At 39.6% G+C, this 10757-nt stretch overlaps 1 protein-coding gene across 2 annotated transcripts in view; it reads right to left on the bottom strand.

The window, feature by feature from the left end:
* Positions 1 to 5101: 5101 nt before the first annotated feature.
* Positions 5102 to 10757, bottom strand: part of snx27a (sorting nexin 27a) — a 17106-nt gene continuing 11450 nt past the window's right edge. The window contains exon 13 of one of the 2 annotated variants that reach the window (XM_032535508.1): positions 5102 to 9432. In XM_032535508.1, the coding sequence (XP_032391399.1) occupies positions 9362 to 9432 (71 nt within the window). In that variant the 3' untranslated portion in view covers positions 5102 to 9361. Of the gene's footprint in view, positions 9433 to 9631; positions 9755 to 10757 lie in introns of those variants that run through there. The other variant, XM_032535507.1, reaches the window with a different exon arrangement.

Genomic DNA, 10757 nt, shown 5'->3' with positions numbered 1-10757 from the left:
GGACAGGGCCTTAATTGATCACTCGTTCAGGAAGGAGAGAACACGGGGGGTGGGGGGGTGAGATGGGAGGAAGAGGAGGGGAGGGTTAATGGAGGAACGAGGGGGGCATATGGGGTAATTCATCAGATTTATGAGGGACAGAGGCAGGGGAGATGGGTGCTCAGACAAGCATAACTCAGTCAGACATCAAATGAAAGGCCACTGCAGTATATCAGACCACAAGGAAAATATATACTACTGAAATAAACAGAAATTAGAGACATATTTTCATGCATCTATGTGTCAATCAAGCATAGGGAAGGAGTGTGGCCCTCACTGTGTCACTCAGTCAGTGTGCCAGACTGAGTAAAGAGTCAGGTGGTGTGCTGGTCCTTATTCAGCGCAGCCAAGGCCTCCTGTTTGACGGGCTGACTCTCTTTCACTCTGAGGACGAAAAATGTGCAGCGCTAGCAATCTACCAGCACTTAGATTTACTGTGTTCACTCAGATGGAATAAAAGAAGAGAGAGAATGTGTGTGAAGATTGTGTGTGTGTCCATGGGAAAGATGAGCCTCAGGGTTTGCGTATGAGTAGAATCAATCAGCTGTTGTTTTTTTTTCTCCCCACAATTCTGATTCAAAAAGAGCACGCCAATTTAATGCTTTCTCCCCGGCCTCAGATATTTTACCAGATGGGTAATTCAGCTGAACCTCACTGGTGGCACATTAGGCCTCACACGGTTCTATAACTATGTAAATGTAGGCTAAAAATATGCAATCCCTGAAAAGCATTTAAATGACCCAGAAAGGAGTCTATGAATTAACCTTAAAAAAGACTGAAGACAGCCAGAGATGTTATACGTGGCAATAGGATGAAACGCATTAATTCAAAATCTACATTCAATATTTGCACAACACACTAATTTCATTCATGTTGAAACACATATTTAAATGGTAACACCCATGTGCATGCACACCGGTTCTCTCTTAGGGTCCCGGTGTGCTCTGCTGCATGAAAGCTCCCCGGCATCTTGCGGCTGAGGCCGATCAATGCTTTTTAATTACCAAGGGCCCAAAGCACTGGTCGATACAGCTGACGAGAAGCAGAGAGAGAGAGAGAGAGAGAGAGAGAGAGAGAGAGAGAGAAAAGAGGGAGAGAGATGCTCCAGATGGTGATTGATGCTTACTCCTTCCAGTGAGCCTAGCTACAGATGTGTCGTTAGGCCTGATTAATCCTGCCAAGCCACATTCACTCACTTTACAGACCGCCGTATAACCAGCCCGAGCACAAGGTTAAGTGGACACAAGGTGTCCGACCAGAGGAACACAGACCTCTGAAACAATAAGTCAACAGTGACTGGTTGCTCTTTATAGTGGCTACAGTACTGGCTAACAGTACTACTTTACACTCTGGTTTATTACTTTTCTGTTAAGAGGTTATTAGGGTAAAACGCATCCAACACACCATGGAAAGCTATATTACTACATAACTTCATTCTTTTAAACAAAGTTTGACTCAGGAACCATCACACACTGACAAAGGCATACGTTTAGTCACTGAGGAATTTTACTAACTCGCCAACCAGGGGAAATCAATGAAGTTTTATCAATGTCACTTGCACTGTGAATTCCAACTCATTCCAATGAGGGAATCAGAATGAGTGCAAAAATCAACATCACGGCTGAGCAGTTACTTATGATTTGAATGTCATGTGCTGAATCTGCCAGAAGAAATGTAATCAGGTTAAAATCATCATGCAGCCTTATACAGACACTGATTATTTTAGATGCTGGTTATTTCCCTCACCATTATAGAGCTACAAGAATTCATATAAAAAACCTTTGATTAAAAAAAGAAACAGCAGAAATGTGTATGAAGCATACCTGCGGATGTGCTGTAATTTATAATTATAATAATCTATAAAAATTGTAACTCTTTTTTTTAAAGTAATTCTGAACATAATATTTTAGTCTCATGACACACAACTGAAGCTTGTGGAACATTTATAACTTACACAACTAGCTCGTCCTTACTTGCTCCTCTCTGGAGAATGTTGCAATTCAGTGCAACTCAATTGGGTTTACTAAAATGATGTTAAACAAACAAGGATAATCCAGAACGGTTATGCATGAAGGGTGTTAGGAGTCTTAATTCGAAGTGGTTATGCCTTTTAAGTCTACATTACATTATTATATATGTTTTTTTTTTAATACGTTATTTGAGATTTCAGATACATCCACCTATTTTGAGAAGCAGACCAGGAACCGACACAAAAAACCAATTTGCTGGGCACGGCGAATAAACACTCAAGACAGTTTAAAAAAAAAATCCAACAGCTTAAGACCACCACAGCTGCTCTTGTGTAAAACTGAGAATGGCATGTTGGAGAGACTCCCACACCGTTTTAACTAAAGCCTCAACACAAGTGGACGTTAAGTGGACATTTTCCCTCAGGTGTGACCACTGGGTAAGCAGCCACTTTACGGGTCTGAGGACATTATTCCAGCCTGACAGATAAAATCAGTCGGCTGCTCAGAAAAGGTGTTCTACAAGAGTGCTTACTTTCTCCTCCTCCCCAATACATACAAAAAATACAAAGTATTCAACCATTGGCTGTTGATCCATATTAGGTCTAAATTCTCTGCTCTCACTTTATTTAGACTGTTCATAAACTCAGTACACTATAAACTGTTTAAGTTATGCAAACAAGGATTAATTTGGTAATTCTCATGTCAAAAGACATATTAACAATTTATATGTAGAAAAAGCTCATTTAAATGGCTAAATTTAAATAGAAAGCAGGTCATAATTACATGTTAAAAAGAATCAATTAAATTCAGGCCTGTTTTAACGTAGACATCTATTTCTATATTTCATTAATTAAAAAAGTCGCCCTTTCCTTTCTTTAAACCTAGTCTAAATGTAGACACCTTAATGACTTGATGATCAGTGGTGAAAACATGCACCAAACACCAAGACAAATCACATTTAAATTCCTTGTATGTGAAAATCTACTTGGCAACAAACCTAATACTGATTCTGAAGTAGTTTTCCACCAAATGTTGCAATACCCAGGAGTAAATATACTCTATTACAAGAAAAAAGTTCTGCATTCAAAACGCCCATGAGTAAAAGTACTAAAAGTACTTCAACATGGGTTATTATCAAAAAGAAAATGACTAATTATGCAATGTTATACTGTGAAACAACGTGACAGTATAAAGAAGCATTTAGTAGAAATACTCAAGTATAGGTCAAGTATTTTAAATGTGTACTCAAATACAGTACTTAAGTAAATGTACTTATTTACTTTACTTTCCTTTACTCCTTTTCAGTTTTAAACATGTCTGGACATACTCTGACCTGAAAATTATTAACATATTACCAATGCTTACTGAAGTCTTTACTTAAAAGGGCTGTACTGGAAACATTTATTAAAATTAAAAATTAAAAACGCCTCCACTTCGCTCTCACAGACCAACCCCAATTTGTAAAATACCTAATTCTTTCCTGGCCACAAGCACGTGTGGCCGGACCACCTATCAAATCAATGAACAGAGATGATCAGATTACAACACACAGAATGAGTGACTTCATTCCCTGCTCAGGACACCACCCCTTTAATATTAACTATCAGTTGAGTTTTAGAATATAGATAGTGCTAGTCTTTGGGGTTATAGGTAGGAATACTGTGGTGGTGGTTGCTAAACGTTGGCTACAGAAAGTAAATTCATAAGTATAAAGATAATATGCGCTAATTAGTAACAGTTTATATTCTTGATAAGGATTAACAGTGATTAACAATAAGTCAATAGTCACACCTGATAGATAATGAGTATGAACACTGAAGAGTGTAAATTCTACCTTCTCATTGAGTTGGATGTAAGAAAAAGGGAAAGTGAGGACAGGTGGTGAAGGCAGGGAGGCAGCCTGCCGTCAGCATATAGTGCCCACATGAGACAGGTCTAATGAGATGAGTATTTTCACACAAGCAGTGCCAATGCACACATTTTATGGGCCTGGTTCCACTGGGTGCATTAAGAGGCAATGCATTTTTGGTTTGAATAATGCCTCACCTTAGCTTCCCTACCTAACTCCTCACAGACTGCAACAGCTCCTGTTGAGCACAGTGACCGGCATAAAGATCTGTGCAGCATGTGACCATCAAAATGCCACTGTTCCTGTTGCTCTGCCAGAATTATGCACTGTTCAACACTTCTCCCTTCCCTGTACACCTGGGGCGGTTTTCAGGCTGGAAACGTAATAAAAGAGTGGACAGTATACTATGAAGACAAGTAGTATGTAAATAATGCAAATGAGATATATTTTACTCAAGCAGTCTCTTTGGTCTGTTCTGTCATTTGTTTGGCTCCATTTGTTTGACATTGTACTTTTCAATTAATCCCAAACCCTTTTAAGCTAGAGAAATAGGGATAAGGAAAATGCTTCCTGCCAGCAAACTGTCGCATCTGTTCCTTGTCACTTCTCTTCCAGCATGCTGTAAACTGCACATGTTGAGAAAAACTGAAATCCCTGTCAAACCAGCTTCAGTCCCTTAACTCAGTCATTCTGTGACAAATAATTTAGCCATGAACTTTTTGAATTTATCATCAGTAATTCAATATGAACAACATTTGCATAAAAGCCTCCCACACATGCAGAAATTACTTTCCTTTCTAAATGCGAGGCGGTTAAAGTAAACCTTGAGACTGAATGAAGTGCATTAAATGAGACTGCCATCACCTTGCTTGGCAGCTCACAAAAGAAACACTAATTAAAATCAATTTGTTAAGCATGGCTGTAACATTTTTGACCAATTCAAATTTAAAGACATTACAAACGTATTAGGTGCACTCATTTTTTTTCATTCAATAAGTCAATTGGTCTCAGATGAGCACTGTTGTTGCTTTATCACTTCGTCTTTAGAGGAAGCCATTGGCCAGGTTCCACTGACAGGGAAGAGAATCCATACATTGATAACTACAACTCAACTGCTTTATCATGTAACAGCAAAGTAAAAAGCCTCCTGCAAGCTAGTTCAGATTATTGCCAACATAAAGAAAGAGTCCACAGTTTATTTCATGTCCTAGAGAGAGTAAATAAGTTCAGACAGGCAAATATATTGTTCCCAATATATAACTTTATTTAAAATATTGTTACAATTTATTACTCTACACATGTTCAAACCTTTTTTTCCTTTTTTTGGTTAGTGAACCTTCATGTGTTTTTTTATTATTTTTTTTTAGATATAAAACGCTCCATTTTGTAGCCTAGTTCTCCATCAGGTGTTAATTGATGTTTTAGACGCTGCCCCTATTTTAAACCGCTTGTTTCATTGGGTGGTTAGCTAATCCTCCATTCAGCCTTTCCTCAGACAAAATGTATGATCAACAGTGGCTCTAGCGTTGTACACTATCATTTCCCCAATCTTTATAATTTCTGTTTAAATAAATACAATTTTTGCGTTGGAGAAACAAGAGTGTATTTTGTCCAAGAGATATTCTTTTTTTCTTTTTAAAACAACTATATACAGGTTTTGCTGAAGACAGACAAACAAGTCTTTTAATTAATGACACTGCCTACTTTCCATGGAAAAGCCCCATGTTTCAAAGCAATGAACAGAAATTAATTACACAAAAGGCTAGCAATTTTTAAAACTGCACTTACATCCACCCTTTGTTAGTCATAGGTAGGACCCGTCATCTGAACTAGGAAAGCCAGCAGCTAATGCCCTCCGAGCCAGATGTGTGTTAAAGGTCGACACAGAAGTCTACACAGTTACAAACAGTACAAACGTTAATGATGCGACAAACGTAGCGGCTCTGACTGAACAAATAGTGTCAAAAGAAAGAGACTGACTAAGCAGCCTCATGAATGCCGCTTCGAACACTGGACTCTGCCTGAAAGTCCGTAGAACTCGAACTAACAGAAAACATCTTACAGAATATCTGCCACCAAATGATGTGATGGAAATCAGCACTGATTTGGCACGAGATTCTGAAAACTGATGTTACCATAGCAACAGCATCATTCAGACAAGCATTTCAGTGACGTTTGTGATGAACCCAAATCTTCTGAGCATCACGCTCGGTCCACACATGGACACGTTCATTTTCTATTCTATTGCCACCATGTTTGCTGCACCATCCAACATTCTTTTATCTGTTAAGTCCATGGATGTATTGGTTAAGTCCTGTGTGGAATTCAATCATCTTTTTGTAAATACTTACTTCAGCCAAGGTTGTCCAACATCACAAACGCAAACACAGGTGGCCTACAGCACAGCGTACACTGACGAACAAAGACACGCTTTTTAACGTTCCTGTCATCTCGCTGCTTTCACCCAAACACTGTTACACTGACATTTATCTCACTGATGGCAGAGCGGAAGACAACTGACAATACGTGTACCTGGCTGTGACAGAGCAGAAAAATGGCACCTGGCGCACACAAGACAAACCGAAACACAAATATATATTTAAAAAAACAGCAGCTTTCTAAAAGCCTATTCACAGCAGCATGAGCCACAGGACAGAGAACAAACATCAAACACAAAAAACACTGCTTTGAATACATTATTAGGAGTGAGTCAGTTGGCTGACAGGAATAAAAGGAACAGAGGCTGCACTGAGCGTGTTAAGCCAACGTGGTGCTGCCACGGCAACCACATCCCCCTGTGATGACGGGAGACCAACCAGGAGAGTATAGCAGAAGACTGAAATGCCAACACACACGGTCCTACCACCTCTATCTGCCTCTCCCTCTACATCTTATATAGAAAAGAAAATCATCATCATGGTTGAACAGCTCCAATTCTTATGTCATCCATCTCTAAATTGGCTATTACTCTGGCTGTCAAAACCATCCAGCAATCTGCACATTGTAGTTTCTTTCACAATCCAGCTATCTGGTGTGTGTGGGTGTGTGTGTGTAAAACACACATATGTATTTCTTTAGTCTGTTGTATAACTGAGGCCTGTCCACAGAGTCAACAACTAGATGACAAATAAAATATTTTGAAATGTTGCACTTAATCATTTTGTCAAACTACAAACAGAGAAGCAGAGAGACAGGAATGTGTGTGTGTGTGTGTTCTATGCTGAAAAAGCATGTGAGCGGCTGTGAATAGCTAGACAATAGGAGACGCCTCCCATTTGTCTCCATCTGTCTGGTGTCTCTGCTGTCATCCAGATGCAAAATCCCATCTTCATTTGCTGGCTCTTACAGCGACAGCTCATCAGACACGTCCAATAAGAGCCTAAAAGCTTATCAGCAATGTCAATGATAAACATAGAGGACACACGCACACACAAACAGCACACATTAACAAGAATGCTCCAAGGTAACGGACTGAAATCAAACTATGACTAAACCTAAGCATGAATTAAACATTTTATTGAACCAAAAGCTAAGCTCAACTGTAAGAAATAAAATATGTGAAATAAACGTGACACTTGAACTTGTCCTCTAAAAGTCAGTGTGAATTAAAAAAAACAATGTTTCTAGTTTTTAGCTATTGTCAGACAGCGAGTGAAGCTCAAGAATGAGTTAGTAAAGAATCACCGCGATATACTACTTGCCATTAAGGGCATTAAAAAAAACTCTATTGCATTCAAGTGAAATCAATACATTTACGCACATTGTCGCCATTCAAAAGAATTTCTTGTCAGCATGTAAACCTGCTTTCTACACACAGAGTGAGACCAAATATTCAAATTAAACTGAACATTTACATAGACAAAAACATTATATTGTCTATGTGTGAAAAAACTGAAATACTGCCCTAAAACACCAAAAATCTATGTAAGTTGTAAAACTGTCATATAATGTGTTATGTGCATACACACAACTAATACTGTCCCAATTTAGGTGCAGTAAGAGGCAGACCGCTGCCTGCACTGCTATGTGTGCAGATGGTTGCGGTTGGAGTCACAACTTTACGCAACACACACACACACACACACACACACACACACACACACACACACACACACACACACACACACACCACACACACACACACACACACACACACACACACACACACACACACACACAGTCCTCCTGACGTGGTTAATGGACAAACTGCAGAGGAGTGATACTTTTGGGTGAATTACAGAGCCTAAGGGATCACTCTTTAAGAAGCTCCTAGAAGATTTCTATTTCTGCTCAAATCCTACAACTAAATCTGTCTTACACTCTGCTGCTCTCTGTTGCCTGTTCAGAAAACTACACTTCAATGGACAAAACTTTATACTGTCTTTATATTCACAATCTGTCAGTCAGAAGCTGTGCCATTTCAAAAACATTTGGCCCATCAACTTTTTGTTCAGGAGATCATCCCTGCATAGAGCTGAGAATAAGAACACCTTTTCCTCTCAACTTACAAGCTCTGCAAAATCACCACAATAAATCACTTGCAAGCAGGATAACTGTGCATACTGACATCAATGACTGCCAACAGACGTCATTCTAAAGTAGTGAGGTTCAACCAGAAAAAAGGTAAACAACATTTAGAGCCGTTTAAATGCCATTCAGTTAGTGTTTTGTTGTGTTAGATCAAGAAACCAATTATTATAGCTCTTATATTAATCTATATTTTATCAGGAGTAAGATTGTTAAACATATAATTATGAACCATCCCCCCCCCACATCCTTTTTCCGTTAGTTACATTTGTTGCGCCTGTTTTCTGACAAAGACAGAATACTTCTCACTTTACAAATAGAAAACATAATTTTTGTCCAATGTCCATCATCTGTGTAAAGCATGATTTTTTTCTCTCTTTCTTTATCACTAACTGTTAAAGAAGTGAAACCCCTGTTTTTTTCTGTATCCCTCCCTTATTTTCATCTCCACCATCTCAGCTCATTCCAGCAAAGGAAGGCTACGCTCAAGACTTTGGACCGAGCCGATCCAGTTGGACAATCCTGTCCCGCATGTCAGCTCCCTCATCAAGGGGCGGTTCATCGAGTTGCTCCCTTTGTGCAAATGGTGCCACAGCGCTGTGGTGACCCTTACGAGTCACAAACCGTATGCATGTGTTACATCTCAAACCGTGGCAAAAAAAAATTTGCTTGTGTCCTGCCCCACATACCAGGGCGGATGCATGGAGGAACACAACAGACACGCTATGGAGATCTAGTAAATGACATGACAGTTGGCTTTTGTTAATTTTCCTTCATTGCTCTTCTTGCGGTGTGTATTCCTGGTGTCGGTTAAGTGTGGCCATTCCAATTTCCCAAATTGGTCACTTCCAGATTGTTTTCGGGGCATAGACGGCCCCAGTCTTTCACTCGGTCTTGTGTTTGTCAATGGGCGCTCTGTGGGGTGGCTGTGATGATGCAAGTGGACCAGTTCTAGTTCAAGTGATGACAAATGGTTTTAGGAAGTTGCAATCTCCCCCCCCAGGTGGCGCCATCCCTTCTGCTGTGTCTCCAGGGGAGGCAGATACTCTGGAACACAGAGAGATGGTTCAGGGAAGTCAGAGTCGGAATGATAGGGCTTTTTAAAATTGCATGCCATGCGACATGTGAAAATTCTGCCACAACACACATTAGTCAGTGTCTGAGCACCAGTGACACTAAGAATCTTCCCTGAATTTTTACTGAGCTTGAAATTGTCATTCTACATACTCTATCTAATATCTAATATCTAGATGTCCTCAACATTCTTGGTCCTCAGCAATTCATTATCTGTATCTGAACTCCAAAGGTTGCTCACTCATCCTCATGCCTTGCAGTTGCTTGTCCACACACTTGTATTGCTGGTCTTGTGCTGTGTCACATGGGACAAATAGCTTCAACTTTCCTTTCATGTGTGCGACTCTTGGAGATGGCCCTGATAGCAAGTCACATGTCCCTACATGTGTCTGTTCTGAAGACTTTTTTTCACTGTATGCCCAAACACATCAGTGTTCTCACAGTAATCTGATAGCTCTGGAATAGAATTTACTCTCTCCTTAGTGAAGTACATTGTGAAGCTCTGGTAAAGTGTGTACAAAATGCAGCCTTTTCTCCATTTTGTAGCTTCCCCTCGACTTTTTTTTAGTTCAATATAATGCAATAGAAGCTGCAGAAGAGATAAAAAAACAAGAACACAAGCGTATCTGAAAGCACCTTTTTAGGGCCAGGTGTGATTTATGGTCTCTAAACTCTTATAAACTATGTATAGTGGGGCTCGAAAGTTTGGTCACCCCAGGTAAAAATTTGTATTAATGTGCATAAAGAAGCCAAGAAAAGATGGAAAAATCTCCAAAAGGCATCAAATGACAGATTAGACATTCGTATAATATGTCACAAAAGTTAGATTTTATTTCCATCATTTACACTTTCAAAATAACAGAAAACAAAAAAATGGCATACGCAAAAGTTTGGGCACCCTGCCGAGTTAATACAGAGTATTACAGCTTGTAAACGCTTCTTGTAGCCAGCCAAGGGTCTTTCAATTCTTGTTTCAGGTATCTTTGCCACTTCTTCCTTCCATAAGTCTTCCAGTTCTTTGAGATTTCTGGGCTGTTTGTCACGGACTGCTCTTTTAAGGTCTATCCATAGATTTTCAATTATGTTGAGGTCAGGAGATTGTGAAGGCCATGGCAAAACCTTCAGTTTACGCCTCTTGATGTAATCCACCGTGGATTTTGAGGTGTGTTTATGATCATACTCCATTTGTAGAAGCCATCCTCTCTTTAACTTCAGCTTTTTCACAGATGGCATCCAGTTGGCGTCCCAAATTTGCTGAAATTTTATCGAATCCGTTTTTCCTTCTACTCATGAAATGT

This window comes from Etheostoma spectabile, chromosome 14, assembly GCF_008692095.1.
Source record: "Etheostoma spectabile isolate EspeVRDwgs_2016 chromosome 14, UIUC_Espe_1.0, whole genome shotgun sequence".
In the NCBI taxonomy this organism is placed as follows: Eukaryota; Metazoa; Chordata; class Actinopteri; order Perciformes; family Percidae; genus Etheostoma; species Etheostoma spectabile.
This window is presented reverse-complemented; position numbering and strand designations above follow the sequence as displayed.